Raw genomic sequence first — 17,653 nt, forward strand, 5'->3', positions numbered from 1 at the left:
ATATTTAAAAATGCTAGTCACTCGAATCAAAAGGAATAAGCAAGAACATAGGCCGTTTCTTTGAATCCTAAAAGGATAAGAATCCATCGGTTACTGGATCTAGTCCTATGCCAAAAGTCAGAAATTCTGCGTATTTAGACCAATTTAAAGTGAAAAAAGGGGTTCCTACAAAAAAATTGAGGGTTGAATCCCACTACAATTTTGTTTTTGAACGAAAGCAGCCGCTGGACTGAGAAAGCCTTTCTATTAACTGCAGAAAGCCCACTTTTTTTCTCCGCACTTTGCTCGTGTGGGCACTACAGTCGACAGGCAGAGGCAGTACCCAGACAGGCAGTGGGGCGGCGAGCTCCTCCGGAACCAGTCGCCACCCCCCAGTCTCACTCGAGCAGAAACACAAGCTTGGAAGAAGAAAGGGAAAAAATAATCTCCGATGGCTCCGCGCGCTTCACACGCCGCCGCCGCGCTCGTGCGCCTCCCTCCCCGCCCCACGACGAGCTCCCTGCCACAGCAAGGTGCGCTTAGCTTCCGCCTCTCACTTTCGGATCCAGTGAAAATGCAAGTACGAGAGCTAAAACCCTAGCCCTGCTCAAGGTTTTGGCCGCGCCGGAGCCTCGCTGCTGGCCGTGCGTGCGGCCAAGGACTCGGACGGGTTCAGACGTCTGGTCTCTGAGAAGCCCGAGTGGCCGGCGCCGGCGCCGGCGAAGCGGGAGGGGCTGGATGGTTTCGGCCGGGAGGCGAGCAACGGGGAGGAAGACGGGCTGGTGCAGGGCGAGCTGGCTCCGTGGAGCGTTCTCAGCCAGCTCGGCGTCGAGGTGAGCGCGTGCACCCGCCTTGGTATTTGCCGATTTGTATGCAAGGAGTCTGTCTTGCTCAAGGTTTCAGTGTGTTTGTTTAGCATATAGATTGGGGCAGATTGCTTCAGTATTCAGATGAGCTCCAGGATGCACCTGATTTGTTCCACATTCAGAAAACAAACAAGTTGCCATTGCCATCTTTGGGTTATGGTGATGAATGTGCTGGGAGTTTGATATCGAGTTACGGTAGTTTAAACAGATTTTGTAGAGCACAGTTACCTGAAATTACCCGAATTTCAGGTTATTTTCAGCCCTCGGTTTGCACAGCAATTTGTGCGATTCTTCGTCCAGTCTGGTGGGGCAAGTACTTGCCGGAGCTGCGTGATGGAGCTGATATGGAGGCCGAGGAGAGAATGGGTGACCTTGCTGAAGAGGTTGTTAGAGTTGTGAGGCAGAGCTGACTCTGGTGGCCTTACTGGAGAGGTCTTTTGAGTGGAGTTTGGGGTTCACCGGAACCCGAGATGCACTCATGCTCTCTGTGCTTAGTGGGAAGGCCAGTGGGGGTCGCGCGCTGGCCTAGGGTGACGGGCTGGTGTCGGAGAGCGGGTTGACAAGAAGGGATGGACAGTGGCGGCGACTGCGGTGACTACGGGAGAGGCGGACATTTAGAGTTGGGGTCAATGGAGAGAAAGCAGTTAACGAAATTTCAGTCACATGTGTACTAGGAGGTTCCTTAGAGCATCTCCAGTAGATGATGTAGATGCAAAAATAACTAACTTATACATCTCCGAGGCCCAAAAACCCACCTCCAACAGATGATGTAGATGCAAAAAAAATTACATCACCTCCTCCAAGTTTTTTTTTAGAAAAGGAGGATGACCCCCGGCCTCTGCATCTGGGAGATGCATGCGGCCACTTTATTGATTATTCTCGAGGACCTTACAAAGTATTACAACAATATGCCTGAATCCGCCATCTTGGCATCATATGCCACTACTCCTATCCATATGATGAAGGGGCGCTAGCTGGGCCAAATACCCAATCCACTTACCTAAGCCTATCATCAAAAGCCAGAAGCCCCAGCCGAGCCACATACCGGGTCTGGGGCATGAACTGGTCTGACGCACTCACATGTGTCGTCGCCGCCATCTTCCACTGGTCCGTCTTCAGAGCAGATATTGAGGTTTCTACCTTGTCAGGCCACTCCACCATCGACGCCACCATGACGCCAGACAACAACCCCCTCCTACGCGAGTCCAGCACCTCGCATCGGGCGCCGAGTCTCCACTGCACCATGCCGCCGAGATCCGCCATCATCAATGTGCAGGATGAAGCACCGCTCCACCAAAAAAGCCGCCCACTGGTCCCTCGAACCCGTGTACGCCTCCAAGAATGACGCCCCCAAGGAGGAAACGACACCAACGCGCCGCCGTCATCTGATCTACTGATCTAGGGTTTTCCCCGGAGGTAGCGGATAGAGGTCTAGAGCTTCTCCACGGCGATGCCTTCAAGAAGGTAATGACACAAAAGAGTGCCACCAACGCCTGTCTTGGCATCAAGCCGAGAACTAGGTTTTCACCCAGATCCGCTGAAGGAACCTCCATCAAGCATCATGTGCACGGGTCGCCGCCGATCTGAGCCGCCGCACATTGAGAAGGTCGCACCGGCCAGATCAGATCTGTCCGGAGGGCAAACCACACATGGCGCCGACCCAACCACCAGGCCCTTCATGCCGCCACCGCCGAACCGAGGTCAGATGGTCCATCGCCGCCGACCCGGCCGCCGCCGCCGAACGCAGCCAAGGCCGCTGCCCGAAGCAGGGCCAGCCGCCGCACCCGCCACCATCCGCCCTAGGCCGAGGCGGCCGCCGCGCCGCCGCCGGTAGGCAGGCCCGCCACGCCCCCAAGGCTAGATCGGCCGTGCCTCCAAACACCGCGGGGCTCCGCACCGCCCCCATGGCGCAGGAGAGAGGGAAGGCCCCCGCCACCGCCGTCAGCCCCCGGGCTATAGGCCGGCGGCGTCCTCCGGCGGCGGCGGAGGGAGGGGAAGAAGGACGGGGAGCCCCGGCGGCTAGGGTTGTGTCCCGCCCGAGTCGCCCGAGCGGGGGCGACGCGGGGGGTGCGCAGTATAGGTCGATGTTTACCCTTCGCCAAGTCGCGCGCCAACCGCCCAACTGCCTTCATTTCCCTCCCACCCGCCTGCCTGCCGCCCGCCCACCTCCGCCGTCGGCGTTCTGCCTGGAAACGCCGCTGCCGCCGCCTGTCCGTCCGTCCTCGACCCCGCTGCCTATCCCAGCCGCCAGCCACGCCACCCTAGCCGCTTATGACCTGCCGATTTGAGTCTGCCCCGCCGACGACCACCCGCCTTCGTCTCCGGCGATTTGTGCTCGGAAATGCCGCCGCCACTGCCCGTCCGTCCATCCCCGACCCCGCCGAGACCCCGTAGTCTATTCCCGCCGCCTGCTGCGCCACCCTAGCCGCTGCCGATTTGAGTCCGCCCCGCCATTGACCGCGCGGCCGATTCGGAGGTTTGGCGGCCTAATGGCTGTAGCAGCTCACGTCCGCCTTCCCTGGTAGGCGCTGCCCATAGCTGAAGCTAGTAGGACAGCCGCGCGACCACCGCAACCCGCCGAGCCCGCGTTTTCTCGGTCGTTGCCGCTGCCGTTGCGTCGTCGCGAGCGGAGTCCTCCGGCAGCCGCCCAGCCGTCCAGAGGCTGTTGAAGCACCCGCCGCCCACTCCAGACAGGCTTTGTGCTGCCCATCAACGCTCCGACCCACCGCCGGCCAGTTTCTTCCACCTCGCACGCAACGTGTTTGACAAAATTATTTGTTGGAGTAGGAGGTTTACATCACCAAATATACATCATCTGTTGGAGTAGGAGGTTTACATCACCAAATATACAACATATGTTGGAGTTGGCTCTTTTTTGGAGATGTTAAAAGCACTTTTTGGTGACGTAAATTATACAACACTCGCTTTTACATCTCCAAATTTACATCATCTATTGGAGATGCTCTTAGTTAGTTGGTTATACTATCTCCTAAAGTGAATGCTTAGAGAGTGATTGTGTTTTCGTTACTCCTATAGAGATGCAAATGTGTGATGACAGTCTGTTCACCTTGTCCTCTTGCTCCTTACATCTGGGCTCATCACAAAGTTTTAGCAAAATCTACATGCAGAGATCCCAATAACTGTCCTCCAAATTCAGAATCCAGATTCAAATCGTGGGTGTTTTGTGAACAAAAAAAAACAGTTGCCTTTGCATCCACTGCTAGTCTATCCTAATGAAGTAGTTCTGCTGATGTTACAACTGATTTCTCTGTGCTTTTATTTTTTTTCATAGAAGCACATATGTGTCTAAGCAAAGAAAAACTATCTGTTGAAATGCATATATTTCTAAAGGTAAACACTTTATGATACACTAAGTTGAAGGTTTGTTTTCAAAAGACAATGAGTAAGAGCAGCAATTTATATGTTGGATTCAGAATCTCTGGTAATTTGGTCACACTGTTTTGCCTTTATAATTACATTAAGCTACTTTCTGGATCTTACATAATGAAAATCTACTAGTCTTTTCAGTTCATACAGCTGTAATTTTGATACGATTGAGTGAATATTTTACATTCACTAGGGACGATATAATATTTGGAACTCTCTTGTTCTTAAATCCCATTAAATTTCTTTCAGGGCTGCTCTTGCTGTGAAAAATGCTGTTTTGTGCTATCTGTGCACTGGTTGCGGTAATGCAGTTTTAATGGACTAACTATGTGTAACTGTCTTATGTAGTTGGATTCTGACAGTTCATATACTGCTCTAGTCTATGGGTCCTCCGCCATTGTTGCTATTTGGATATCATCGATAGTGGTTTCTGCACTTGAATCAGTCCCTGTGGTACGTTTCTTTCTATTTCTCACACTTGTCCCGTCCTGATCCCAATGCCGCCATTTATTTGTATCATAATATGTATCTGGTTTGAAAACTGGCTAGCTTTGAACTTGCCGCCATTTATTTGTAGATATCAATTGGAATAGGAAAAATGAAAATTAGACTTCCATGACTTGCTTATCACACTTGAAATAGCATGATATGGCAAAAAGGCAAGAATTACGAATCAAAAGTTTGTTTTGGAGAAAGCATATAGCTAAAAATGGGAGCATACTCCCTGAATTGCAAAATATATGTCTTATTCTTTTGGTCCTAAGACTTCTTTTAGTTCGCCCAAGCTTATAAGAATAAATATCGATATCCGTGATACCAAATAAATACACTATGGATATACATTTCATGCTGTATCTATTAGTATTGTAGACGTGGACTTTTTTTTTTTGCCTATAAACTTCGTCAAACTTAAGAGAATTTGATTTAGGACAAAACAAATAGGACTTGCATTTTCGGGAAGGAGGGATTAGTTTATTTGCTGGAAATGGTGAGCAGTGCAGACTTGCTGATTCCACCAATGGATAGAATCTGGTTTAGATCTTAGTGAAACAGTTACCTGATCACACTGAACAATTGTACCAGCTCTAGAAAACATCCCTTCTTTTTAAATAAGTTCTAAAACACTGTAAGAAACGCGTATGGAAATTGGTGAATCTCACAATATGACTGTACATGGGGCAGGTTCCTCAGGTGATGGAAGTGGTTGGCCTTGGCTTCACGGTTTGGTTCACCTCGCGGTACCTGATATTTAAGGTGATTAGTGTGCCCAGTTTGAAATTTTTTTCATCGATAAATACCAACACCGGGCTGATGTTTGTACACCTGACACCTCTGATGATGCAGGAAAACAGGGACGAGCTGATCACGAGAATCGGCTCCATCAAGAGGCAGGTGCTCGGGTCTCGTGACGACTGATCAGTTTTCCAGCGGTCCGTTGTAGCCCTAGTGAAAAAGAGGTCGCACTAAAACCCCGGCGGTGTTTGCGGAGAGATAACCTGGTACCCATGCCTGATTTCCCTTTTTCGATAAAAGAAAGTGCTCTGAATAATTAGTGCAGTAGTAGTACTTCATTTCAGGCCTTCCTTCAGACTGTGGCTGCCTTTGAATTAGCTATACCGAATCCTGTCATTTGACTGTCGCCACGCCTCTCCGTCACTCGGTCGGAATAAAGTGTCGGGGCAAATGCCGTCTTGAACAACTCTTTGCATTCCGTGGGGCCTGCTGCTGGGGCGGCTGATTATTCAAGCCATCCGTCGTTGAGTGCAGCCGCGTCAGGCTCAGGTGGCGGTCTCTGTCGTAGGGTTCCAGTTGCAATCAGAGAGTTTTAAACCTGATTATCACTCTGTTTCCGTGCCCTACTTTGGTTGGTGTTTGTTATTTTGTCCCTCGGCCAGCCAGGTTGTGTTGGTCGTTGTTGAAATGAGAATCGCCGCCCCCTCGGCAACAGCAACAAAGCATGCCGTTTTCTTTCTGCATGCAAAGAAGGCACCAGGACTACCCAGTTTCTGGAAAACAGTTGCTTTCTCTTGCTCTCGCTGTCGAAAACAATTCTTGATTTCCTGGGTTTAGCCACGGCGCGCATTCGTAACGTTTACCTCGATCGAACGAGCAGCGGCCTTGTGTTTTGGCTTGCGAGGCCGCAGAAGGAAGGTAAGGTCAACCGAGCAGCTCAGTGTCAAACTGTCAATTTTTTTTTCGAGAACAATGTCAAACTGTTCAATCGTTTTGACCCATCACAGGGCAAAGGAGGCAATCGCTTTCCTAAAAGGCGCTTAGTTGGTCTCTCTCTAGTAGTCTATCATAGTCGGAAGGGGGCAGTCGCTTTCCTAAATGGCCATTAGCGCTGAGCATGAGGCAGGAATCGGCTGGGGTTTTTGCCCTGTGGCTGTGGGGGCGAGGCGAGGCGGCTATTACAGATGCGACCAGGCAGCAAGGCGGAGGAGAGTCGTCCTGATCATTAATCTATTGATCGACAGATTGGTACGGACAATAACAAAAGATGAGAAATGAGCCTACCGACCAGGACAATATCTCTCCGCAAACACGATACAAATTTTTTTTTTTTGCGGGTGTATTCAGTGCATTCACATTTCTACTCCTACCGATCAAGATAGAGCAAGCAAGGAATGGTCATCTGTTCAATCAGTCAAGAAGATAAAAAGGCTCATGGGACTTCTCGAGATCATAACCATGGAGATAGATAGACTAACCAAAATAGGCTCGCCAGTTGCCACTTGTGGGGCAGCCTGCTGGTCGCAAGAGCAATCAGGATTTGTATCGTGCTTTTGTATTAGCTGGTTATCCCAAAAAAAGAACAAAAACGCACACCGAAGGCAGCAAGGTTTTGAATGAAGGATGAAAAGCACACATGCCGTCAGAAAACCAAACTAGAGGTGTACGACGGCCACCGCGGCTCTTCAGTTTTGAACAACGGAGAAGCAAAACCACACGCAGCGAGTTGAATTGCTCTCCACATCATCGGAAGAAAGAATAGCTAGCTTTCTCCGTCAGCCCGTAGCAAAACGCCGCCTTTTTGTTTTTCCGAAAACAAACGTCGCCTTTTTTCCTTTTTGAAAGAAAACAAACGTCGCCTTCCTAGCGGCACAAACCAACGCATTTGCTTCCAGAAATGCACGTCGCAGAGTTGCCGGACCCAATTATTCAGAGAAGAAACACACGCATGGGATTCCCGTTTCCAGTGCGCGGACGCGAACGCGCACGCAAATATCACCAGCTGCGCGTTCGTCGCTTCAATACTTTCTGTCGCAGTTTCTGTCCCGTCCGTCGCCTCACGGAAAGATCCTCCTCGACCCCACCTGCCGTTGGCCTCTGCCTCTCGCCGTCCCTCTCCGCCGTTCAGATCTTTCCGGCCCTCGCCGGCGACACCGCCGCACCTCTCTCGCACGTGCGACCCCGCCTCCTAGCCGCCGCGAGCGCAGAAACGGTCGCGTCCACCCGCTCGGACGCTGACCTGCGGGCCACGGGTACGTCCGCCCGGCGCTGGTGACGTGGTTGGTGTCGTCCTGTGCCTTCGTCTTCCCCCAGATAAAGCCAAGCCCAGCGAGGCCAACAACTCTCCTCGTGGACTCCCCCCCCCCCCCCCCCCCCAACTAAACCCTCCCCACCCTCTCCCTCTCCTCGGAGTTGGATGCGCGTGAGCCGCCGCCCGTGACCAGCGAGCCGCCGCCAGAGCCAGCCCACCGCGACCCCCGCGGAGATGGCGTCCATCTCCGGCGCGGCGGCGCCGCCCTCCTCCTCCTCCGCGTGCCGGCTCCGGCTGCGGAGGCAGCTGCTCATGCGCCCCTCCCACCTCCGCCTCCGCGCGCCCCATTCCATCGCGGACCTCTCCCGCTCCTCCTCCTCCTCCTCCGGCTCCTCCCACTCCCACGCCCCGGCCCCGCCGCTCGCGTCCAGGGCGCCGGGCCAGGGCGGCGGCGCTGCGGTCGAGAAGGACCCGATCAAGCTCTGGGACCGCTACGTCGAGTGGCTCTACCAGCACAAGCAGCTGGGCCTCTTCGTCGACGTCAGCCGGATGGGCTTCACCGACGACTTCCTCCTGCAGATGGAGCCGCTCATGCAGCGGGCCTTCGTCGCCATGGGGGAGCTCGAGAAGGGCGCCATCGCCAACCCCGACGAGGGCCGCATGGTGGGACACTACTGGCTCCGCGACCCCGGCCTCGCCCCCAACTCCTTCCTCCGCACCAAGATCGAGAAGACCGTCGACCACATCCTCGCCTTCTCCCAGGACATCGTCTCTGGCAAGGTCAGAGCATTTTTTTTACTGCATTTTTATTTTTCATACAATTGAATTGAATTGAATTGTTGCTGCTCCTGAGGTCTGAGTATATATAGGGTTGATAAAGGAGTATGCGAGTTTGTGATGCAACAACGGTATCACTCTTCTGTATTTACGTATATCTCTGCCATGATTTAAAGCTTAATTTTAGGGGTGAGTTGAAGCAATGCAATTGCTTATAGTCACTCAGAGAAAGGGTGCCAGTGGTAGCTAGCTTTTGTTGTCTAGCAAGGCACCTGGAAGCATTCGTGACGAAATTATCAGAAGAAGTTGACCATACAGGTTCTTGTTGTACAATTATGTTGCTGCGATATGCCATCCATGAGAAGTCTTAAGTATGTTTGTGTGTAAGCATGCTCTGTCATTGTAATACGCACAACACAAGCACACACACAGTTTGGAGATTGTCTTGCTTGCATTTTAGGGAATGTGCCTCATACAAGAGATAGCTGCCCATTATGTTAAGCTTATTCAGGCTTTTTGTACCTCACTAATAATCATTAGTTCACTACAAGCTCTTACAAGCCAGTTTTGCTATAAAAATGCAGATTAAACCTCCGTCGTCTCAGGCTGGTCGTTTTACTCAAATACTCTCTATAGGAATTGGAGGATCATCTTTGGGGCCTCAATTTGTTTCCGAGGCACTTGCGCCTGATAACCCCCCATTGAAGGTATTGTCCTGAGTTTTCTAATCTGCGCAATGTACCTTGATTGCATTTTTCCATTTTGTGTATTTAGGTGTGTTTCAACTTTCAAGCACTACAAGCATTACCCTTTTTCTGCTGGATATCAGATACGATTTATTGACAACACCGACCCTGCTGGAATTGATCATCAAATTGCTCAACTAGGGGAGGAACTTAAATCTACTCTTGTAATTGTAATCTCTAAGGTACATATATAGTTCCTATATTTCCTTATTATGCCTCTCTTTTCCCATTACTATTAGATACTTGTTCGCATCACATGCTTGTTTATACGTACAGAGTGGTGGTACACCCGAAACCCGGAATGGTCTACTAGAAGTACAAAAAGCCTTCAGAGATGCTGGACTGGATTTTTCAAAACAGGTTTTGACCTCAGTTCTTTTTCCCCCTTTTGCATGTTAATTCATACTCCCTCTGTCCCAAAATAAGTGTCTTAACTTTGTACTAACTTTAGTACAAAGTTGTACTAGAGTTGAGACACTTATTTTGGGACGGAGGGAGTATATTGAAATGACAAATGCTGTATGTTGGGCTAATCTTTAACTGCAACCAATGAATATTACTCTGGACTGTTAATTTACTATAGATGCTGATGCCATCCTATCAGGGTTGTGAGGTACACTGAAATGATTTGTCTCATGTTTCATGTACAGACTAGTGATAAGGAGAGAATCTGTATGAACTGCCCTGGATCCAGTTCTTACCGCGTTTGTAGTGTTTTAGTTGTGTCGTATAACTTGATTCTCTATGGATTCGATGCATCAATACATAATTCTGTGGTCATTGTCAATGCTTAATAAGTAAACATTCATCTTGATAATACAATTGATTTTTCTAAACCAGTGTGCAAACTGTGCATAAGACAATCATACAATTTTCTAAGACGGAAACAGATTGCTCACAGCCTTATTGTAAAACACTTGATATTTGATGACACATCTGTTTTGCAGGGTGTTGCAATTACTCAAGAAAATTCTCTATTAGATAACACTGCCAGAATAGAGGGATGGTTAGATCGATTTCCTATGTTTGACTGGGTTGGTGGTAGAACATCAGAATTGTCAGCGGTGGGGTTACTTCCAGCTGCATTACAGGTCAGTGCCTTCCGCTTTCCTGTGTTGCAGAGAAGCAGACTTCCATGAAATTCCAGATTAACATGAGTGATTTTTGCCACTTACCAGGGTATCGATGTCAAGGAAATGCTAGTTGGTGCAGCACTAATGGATGAGGAGACCAGGAACACTGTGGTATGGATTTTAGATGTATAGACTAGTTTGGTCATATGATATGACTATGGAGATGTCTCAAATATTGCTTTGCACTTATCCAGGTTAAGGAAAATCCAGCAGCATTACTTGCGTTATCTTGGTATTGGGCTACAGATGGAATAGGCAGTAAGGTTTGTGTCTTCATTGGTTACAATTTCTGTCAAGGTTTCTGATTTCAGTACTTTGCTTACTAGTGATTTTACCCCTCTTCCAGGATATGGTCGTACTTCCTTACAAGGATAGTCTGCTACTTTTGAGTAGATACTTACAGCAACTTGTCATGGAATCTCTTGGGAAAGAATTTGACCTTGACGGCAATCGGGTATGTATCCTTGCTTATCTACTCCCAGTACCTGATGTTCTGTATCTACACTGGCAGCTGCCAGATTTTGTGCTCAGTTATGTGCTTTGTTAAGCATATAATTTTTTAATGGCAGGTTAATCAAGGGCTAACGGTATATGGTAACAAAGGAAGCACCGACCAACATGCGTAAGTTCACAGTTATTTTTTTTACATTACTTTGGTTAAAGTGCAACTTTTACTGAACTGTCTATGGTTGCAGCTACATTCAACAGCTAAGAGAAGGGGTGCACAACTTCTTCGTTACTTTTATCGAGGTTTTGCGTGATAGGCCTCCCGGTCATGATTGGGAGCTTGAACCTGGAGTCACATGTGGTGACTACTTGTTTGGGATGTTGCAGGTTTGTCTTCAGCGTTCAGATTTTAAGAGATAGAATTATGTTAATTTGTGCACTAGTACGATAATTAATGACAGAGGAAACCTATACCTCGCAGGGCACACGTTCTGCTCTTTATTCTAATGACCGAGAGTCCATCTCCGTTACTGTGGAAGAAGTAACTCCCAGAGCTGTTGGAGCACTGGTTGCACTCTATGAACGTGCAGTTGGAATTTATGCTTCTTTAGTAAACATCAATGCATATCATCAGCCTGGTACTATCCTCAAGATGCACTAGTATTGCTCAGGATCCATAACTTATTGTTCTCATTCTTATCATTATATATGCTGTATGATGCAGGTGTCGAGGCAGGGAAAAAAGCAGCAGGAGAGGTATTGGCCCTTCAGAAAAGGGTGCTGACTGTTCTCAATGAGGCCAGGTATGAAATCTCTTACTTCCTCTGCATCAAAATATAAGACGTTTTTTTACAGGGGGTATTACATCTTTTGTTCTTTGATGAAGCTGTACTTGTTTTACGTAGTATTCCAGGCAATGTTTAGATTACATAGTATGCATGCCCTCTGTTACCTGCTGAATGTTTCTTGGGTAACTGATTTTCTTTAGAATAATCTAGATTTCAGAAATTCTTCATGGATTATGATTGACAGTTACATGCCACCAGATAGCAAGACTGCTGCTTGAACAGGCGGACTTGAAAAGCCACCTATAGACACTTTACGCCCAATCAGTCCGGATAACGCTTCCATCCTATGTCTTACTGTGGCTGCTGGCACAGAGTTAACCGATGCTTATTCCTCAGATACCGTCATTGTTTCTTCTCCGAGAAAAGAAGTTGACGACCCGTAGGCCTTCCACCTCCACGCGGCATTGCTCTGTCAGGCTTTCACCCATTGAGGAAAATTCCTCACTGCTACCTCCTGTAGGAGTCTGGGCCGTGTCTCAGTCCGAGTGTGGCTGATCATCCTCTCGGACCAGCTACTGATCCCTTATTAAAGTAGGGCACGCTACTGCAACACAGGACTGCGGGGGTGGGGGATTGCTGTCCACTTGGCGAGCCTTCACTGCCCCTTCTGTAACTTCTCTTCTTTCGTCCATCCACGAGACAGTCAAAAGAAAGAGAGAAACGGGCTGCTATAACGCAGGAGTCGTGGCGGTCGTATGCCACAAGGTCCCTATAGACAAGGGGATAAGTGAATCATCGCTTTCGGGCGCAGGCAGCCCTCTACCATCCATCCCATTGCATTCCTCTCATAGGGTACTGTACTGTCTCAGACCAGATATACATCTAAAGCTTAGGTGTGCTAGATTTTCTGTTTATGGACTAAATTTGCTTATCATTTGCGACCATTTTCCTGAAGGCCATCAGAACCATTGATGCACTTTGGCCCTAAGGGAGTCCTATTACAGTTTTTTGTTGACCCTGCTGAACCATTGACGCTGCAACCAAATGGTGCCCCACTCGGTTAAATTTGACGAGCTCGCAGTCATGGCTTGCACTTTACCCTATGACAAGCATCTCTTATTGCTAGTTTCACTGCAAATGTGCTTCCAGTTTCAGCACATCACAGAGTTCCAGGTTATTAGCAGAACCGCTGAAGACATGAAATATTGTTGACTTATGCATGTACTTTGACTTCCGTTGATTAATCCTATGAATGCTCCTTCTGGGGGTACTTAGATTCCTGTTGGTCATATATGTTTCTTGTTCTCTTTCAGCTGCAAAGACCCTGCTGAACCATTGACCCTGGAACAAATCGCAGATCGTTGCCATTGCCCTGAAGATGTAATTTCACCTTTCTGATGCCTTTTGTTTTTTGCCAACTTATATTTTGCAATATCTTAACTCGTGCATTATGTGTTTTATTTGCATCAGATTGAGATGATATACAAAATAATTCAGCACATGGCAGCCAACGATAGAGCACTTATAGCGGAAGGTAGCTGTGGTTCTCCTCGAAGCGTCAAGGTTTACCTTGGAGAATGTAATGTAGACGACGTATGATTACCCCATTCATCTTTGCGTTTTGGATCTGTAAAATTGGGTGGGTCTCCTGGAATAAAAGGAACAACACCAGTGGCTGGGCCATGTATGCTCCAGATGTGCCATTAGTTTCTTATTTGGTTGTGGTGGCACGATTGTTCCTTGTGCCTTAGGGTTCAGATTTTTGGTTTTAAGTGCCGTCGGTTACAAAACAAAGGAGGATGCCCTGCATATGTTACTGAGTTTCAATATCGCCACTGTAATGTGTCAAAGCTCCATTCGATACAACATCTGGTACAATTGTTTGCAATCAATTTGAGCATATGCCTTTTCTGGCACAGAAATAGAAGTATTCAAACAAATGGTCACATTCAGTTGGTGCAGTTTATTCACGAAGTTTATTCTGGCACCAATGTGAAGTTATCAAATGAATCATATTTACATTTTAGGATACATATGCTGAGCTTCAGTTGCTTCACGCAGCCAAATTAATGGCCTATTTACATTCGAGCACCAGCGTAATTTATTTAAATGGGCTTCCGAGCCTTCAATCAACAAACCTAAACGCTAAGCCTCAATCCTTCAAGCATCCCAATAGACCTAAACTCTAGACCTCAATTCTTCAATCGGCAGTATATCAACTACTCGGACATTTCCAACCAATGTGGTATCCTTTATACCTAAATAAATGTAGCACGCCAGTAACAACAATCACCACCACCCATCACTCACAGGAACTTGGACACCACACGCCAGGACATCTGAATGGCTGTGCCTGCTGCCTTAAGAATTGCTTGGTTATTGTAGATGCTGTTACCATGAAAAATGTGCACTGCAATCAGATCACACAGGATATGTATTATGCATACATGCAGTACTTACAAATGAAATAAGGGCTGTTAATAATTTACTCCCTCCGTCCCAAAATAAGTGTCTCAACTTTGTACTAGCTCTAGTATAAATTTGTACTAAGCTCAAGACACTCATTTTAGGACGGAGGGAGTATTATCTAGATGCAATTTTTAAGGGTGTGACTGTCCCTTGTCCGAACAGGTCCCATCCCCGATTGATGCCCCAAATTATGGCAATCTTACATAGGCCACAACCAGTCTAGATTAGTTGACTCCATCAGATCTTGGAAGTGATCAATCATGGGGCTGACACATATCACATATTTGCTCCTAGGGTTAATTAGTAAAGAGTACTAGTGAAGACTAATAGAGCCTAACCTCTCCAGGAGCATTTTGAAGCTTGCAGCAATATGTAACCCACTAGATTGGATGAGGTTACCAAATGGATGACCGAGGCAAACACTGAAGACATAACTGGCAGTACATTTGACTATGCTCATCACCAGCTTGTGTGCTTTGTGAAATGAAATTAGCCGCTGAGGATTGGACAGAAAACTAATTTGCAGTATTTCCCTCGGGAACTCAAGCTTAGTAACAAGTTATGCAGGTTGGGTCAACATTTCTCAAAAGTTCATGCCCAAGGAAATAACTTACCCAACAGCTGTGGCACCCCATGAAGCTACATTATAAATGACTTTTGTCCCATCCCATGCCTTCCGAAGTTTGCCTTTTCTCTTCTCGGCTGAAAATGTCTTCTTAAGGGCTGACAGAAGAGCGGTGATGAAGTTCAGTATCAAAACTTTCATTTGAAATGATTCAAGTAATCATTCTGATGAACAAAGAAAAGAGAGAGCAAACCTTTCTGAAGTCGATCAGGAGATAATTCCTGTAGAACATGAGATATTCATGGATCAGATGTATAGATCAACTCACATACATGAAGAGAAACGAGTCGGTAAAAAAAACGACAGTGAGATATTATAGAGAAGAGCAGCACAAGTATATCAAGTCGGGAACATGGTGACTGGGGCATCTCTTATAAAGAGAGATGTGTGACACAGAAATGAACCAATTTTTCTCAGATATACTGATTATCATGTGGACAGACGTTAGACCAATGATTGTTCATTGCATCAAACCACATCATAAGGGAACAAGAACGAAGGTTTCAAGTTGATGATTGAATCACATTGAAGTGAAAATAGCAGGACATTCCTACCTTGGTTTTTGTAAGTGTCGATAAGTATGTGGCTACAAAGAAAGCTATCCCTTCAGCTGCATCCTCTGGCTTAACAAGAACATATCCATTGTCGTCATCATCTTCCCACAAATCTCCCGCCTTTATCACATCCCATGATGTATCCAATTCAACTGCAGCAAAGAACATCAAATGAACTAGAGTATCACAACTCTATTTCGAGAAAGGTTAACTAAAAAGATATGCGAAACATAACATTCCAGTGCATGAGTTATTCAGTAGAGGAATACCTGCACCGTTTTGACATACAGACTTTTGAATTTCATGGAACTCCTGAAGAAATTCTGGTGACTCAAACCTAGATTTAAGGAGATCAAACACCTGCAAGGTGAAAGCAAGCCGTTCAATCTTCAGAGCGTTGGGACAGCTAACAGCTTCATAGCAACATGAACTATAATAAAAACTCTCCATGCTCTCCCTCATATCACTCGAGAAAATAAAACCAAAGTGACATGAGATTGTTCGGTGCACATTCTAAATGGGAAAAGTGGGGATAACATGTAATATAGAAAAATGATTGCACGTGCTATACTGATCCTTGATCCTCACCACTGTTAACGGCAGTTATATTCCTAGTTTATGAATACTAGGAAGATGTTTAGCCTAAACCATCACATTCCACTGTTCCGCCATCACAGATGTCAACATCTTTATTTTGGATAACCTCACTGCATCTGATCCTGCTTCTAGTAAAAGGACACCTTTCCATGGTAGACTTATCTGACTCCAGATGTTCGCAACTCGTCCGCAGTCAGCACTCGCCAAGCAGACGAATCACATACAAATATGAGAAACAGTAGTATCGAAACACTTTTTAATTAGTTCCGGAATCGAGGTACGCAACTCAGATCCAGATGGCTAATAACCGATCAAGTTAGTTCGACGAACCTAACGAGAACTTGGTCGAATTACCGCAATTGGTCAACAGTTACGCGCCAGTTAATGCGATTAATTAAAGCCTCATGGTCTGAAAATTTTCAGGCTCGGAAGTCCCAAACCTCGCCGCGTCCGTACCTGGTCCGTGGCGCGGTCGGAGTCGCTCGCCATCGAAGCCGCCGAGTCACCGTCGTCGTCGTCTCCGCCGCCCTCGCTGTCCCCGTACTCGGGCGCCTCGGTGTAGGCGTCCGCGTCGGAGAGAGAGGCGCCGAGATCGGCGTCGCCCAGCCCGTCGAGCGTCTGCCGGAGCTCCTGCAGGAGCGCCTCCAGCCTCTGGCGCCGCAGCCTGATCTTCGTCGGCGGCCGCCACGGGGGCGGGGGCGGCGCCGCCGGCGAGGAGGTGGAGAGCTGCTCCATCGGGAGAAACCCTATCGCCGGAGGAGGAGGAGGCGACGCCGGACTGGGCTTTGCGTGGCGTCTTTCTTCTGCTACCAATTGCTTTTGCTACATGGAGAGACGAGACGTGGTGTTTCCGTGCGATGATTGGATTATTAACCGGAGAAGTTGTTTTTGCTGCTTTGGTTTCGTCTCCGACGGTGCTTCCTCCCTGCACACGTGTTTGCGTTTGCGGACGCTCGCCGTTCATGTTGCTTGCAAATTGCAAGATACAAGGGCTTTGACCCCACATCGAGACAAGCTCTACATCTAGAGAGAAAAGTCCACTTCTTTTTTTCCAAGAGTCCACTTTTTATAGAAGGCAGAAAATTGTGTACAAGAACCTGAACAAGATGCGAACAAGTCGACCCGGGGGGGGGGGGGGGGGGGGGGGGGGGCAAGACTACTCTCTCGTAAAAGCATCTAAAGCTCCAACACCGCCGAGACCGGCCTTCTTCCAATCATCAATCTCCTGCTGGATACCATCAATAAGCTGCAAGGGGACCTCTGCCGCGATCTGTTGTTAAAGACTCATGCATTGCGTTGCTTCCAAAGGACCCATGCAATGAGGATCACGACAGTGTCCATGGATCTCTTGGCTTTCCCTCTAAATCTACTCCTTTGCTCAAGCCACCATTGCAAGAAAGTGTCGTTTACATCTGGCGTGAGAATGGGGAGTCTCCAGGAGCTGAAACAGGTATGCCACACCTCGCGGGCGTAAACGCACTGCATGAGGATGTGCTCTGCGTTGTCCTCCTCTTGGAGACAAGTATAGCAAGGGGATGGGGCGTCCTGAAGGCCGTGGCGGGCACGACGGTCCGATGTCCACAGTCGGTGTTGACAGGCTAACCACACGAAGATTTTGCATTTGAGGGGGCCCAGCTACGCCAAATGCCACTGGCGGCCGGGGCAAGTGTGAATCCAATGCAGAGCCTCGAGTAGGTCGAACTTGCGGTGTATTTGCCAGAGGCGTCGCAGGGCCATACAAACTGATCCGGCTCGTCAAAGTTTCTCTCCACCGAGCTAATGGCTTGAGTTAACAGGTAAA

At 48.0% G+C, this 17,653-nt stretch overlaps 3 protein-coding genes across 7 annotated transcripts; 2 read left to right on the top strand and 1 right to left on the bottom strand.

Moving 5' to 3' along the window:
• The first annotated feature begins 290 nt into the window (after window positions 1-290).
• On the top strand, window positions 291-5,931 carry LOC123112263 (uncharacterized). The gene is made up of 5 exons (XM_044533211.1): window positions 291-512; window positions 592-812; window positions 4,581-4,685; window positions 5,415-5,486; window positions 5,577-5,931. Exons 1-5 carry the CDS (start codon window positions 431-433, stop codon window positions 5,646-5,648), a joined length of 552 nt encoding a protein of 183 aa, XP_044389146.1. The 5' UTR covers window positions 291-430; the 3' UTR covers window positions 5,649-5,931.
• A 1,883-nt stretch (window positions 5,932-7,814) lies between these two features.
• Window positions 7,815-13,442, top strand: LOC123112261 (glucose-6-phosphate isomerase 1, chloroplastic). The gene is made up of 14 exons (XM_044533208.1): window positions 7,815-8,496; window positions 9,078-9,200; window positions 9,323-9,421; window positions 9,516-9,599; window positions 10,187-10,330; window positions 10,418-10,483; window positions 10,567-10,635; window positions 10,719-10,826; window positions 10,942-10,994; window positions 11,068-11,206; window positions 11,301-11,457; window positions 11,544-11,622; window positions 12,921-12,987; window positions 13,078-13,442. The coding sequence occupies exons 1-14, from the start codon at window positions 7,951-7,953 to the stop codon at window positions 13,204-13,206; spliced, it is 1,863 nt and encodes a 620-aa protein (XP_044389143.1). The 5' UTR covers window positions 7,815-7,950; the 3' UTR covers window positions 13,207-13,442.
• Window positions 13,443-13,555: 113 nt separating this feature from the next.
• Window positions 13,556-16,759, bottom strand: LOC123112262 (uncharacterized). Of its 5 annotated transcripts, none has more exons than XR_006455318.1 (7): window positions 16,309-16,759; window positions 15,525-15,615; window positions 15,256-15,407; window positions 14,895-14,922; window positions 14,691-14,799; window positions 14,415-14,572; window positions 13,556-13,995 (listed from the first exon to the last, which is right to left on the bottom strand). XR_006455318.1 is itself a non-coding variant. In XM_044533210.1 (6 exons), exons 1-6 carry the CDS (start codon window positions 16,585-16,587, stop codon window positions 13,999-14,001), a joined length of 678 nt encoding a protein of 225 aa, XP_044389145.1. In that variant the 5' UTR covers window positions 16,588-16,758; the 3' UTR covers window positions 13,556-13,998. The 5 variants fall into 5 exon arrangements, 2 of the variants coding, with proteins under 2 accessions (XP_044389145.1, XP_044389144.1); XR_006455319.1 differs by having other exon boundaries at window positions 13,556-14,017; XR_006455320.1 differs by having other exon boundaries at window positions 14,415-14,799; window positions 16,309-16,756.
• Window positions 16,760-17,653: the final 894 nt, after the last annotated feature.

Source organism: Triticum aestivum, chromosome 5B (genome assembly GCF_018294505.1).
Source record: "Triticum aestivum cultivar Chinese Spring chromosome 5B, IWGSC CS RefSeq v2.1, whole genome shotgun sequence".
Taxonomy (NCBI): Eukaryota; Viridiplantae; Streptophyta; class Magnoliopsida; order Poales; family Poaceae; genus Triticum; species Triticum aestivum.

Bases quoted from the DNA above. Each gene is read 5' to 3' on its own strand.
- LOC123112263 (XM_044533211.1), top strand. From the start codon at position 431: ATGGCTCCGCGCGCTTCACACGCCGCCGCCGCGCTCGTGCGCCTCCCT. The intron at 813-4,580 runs GTGAGCGCGTGC...TGTCTTATGTAG, and splicing joins TCAGCCAGCTCGGCGTCGAG to TTGGATTCTGACAGTTCATA. The intron at 5,487-5,576 runs GTGATTAGTGTG...CTGATGATGCAG, and splicing joins CGCGGTACCTGATATTTAAG to GAAAACAGGGACGAGCTGAT.
- LOC123112262 (XM_044533209.1), bottom strand. From the start codon at position 16,587: ATGGAGCAGCTCTCCACCTCCTCGCCGGCGGCGCCGCCCCCGCCCCCG. The intron at 14,923-15,255 runs GTAGGAATGTCC...CATGTTCTACAG, and splicing joins CGACACTTACAAAAACCAAG to GAATTATCTCCTGATCGACT. The intron at 14,800-14,894 runs GTTTGCTCTCTC...CTCTTCTGTCAG, and splicing joins TCCTGATCGACTTCAGAAAG to CCCTTAAGAAGACATTTTCA.
- LOC123112261 (XM_044533208.1), top strand. From the start codon at position 7,951: ATGGCGTCCATCTCCGGCGCGGCGGCGCCGCCCTCCTCCTCCTCCGCG. The intron at 10,827-10,941 runs GTATGTATCCTT...TTTTAATGGCAG, and splicing joins TTGACCTTGACGGCAATCGG to GTTAATCAAGGGCTAACGGT. The intron at 11,207-11,300 runs GTTTGTCTTCAG...TATACCTCGCAG, and splicing joins ACTTGTTTGGGATGTTGCAG to GGCACACGTTCTGCTCTTTA.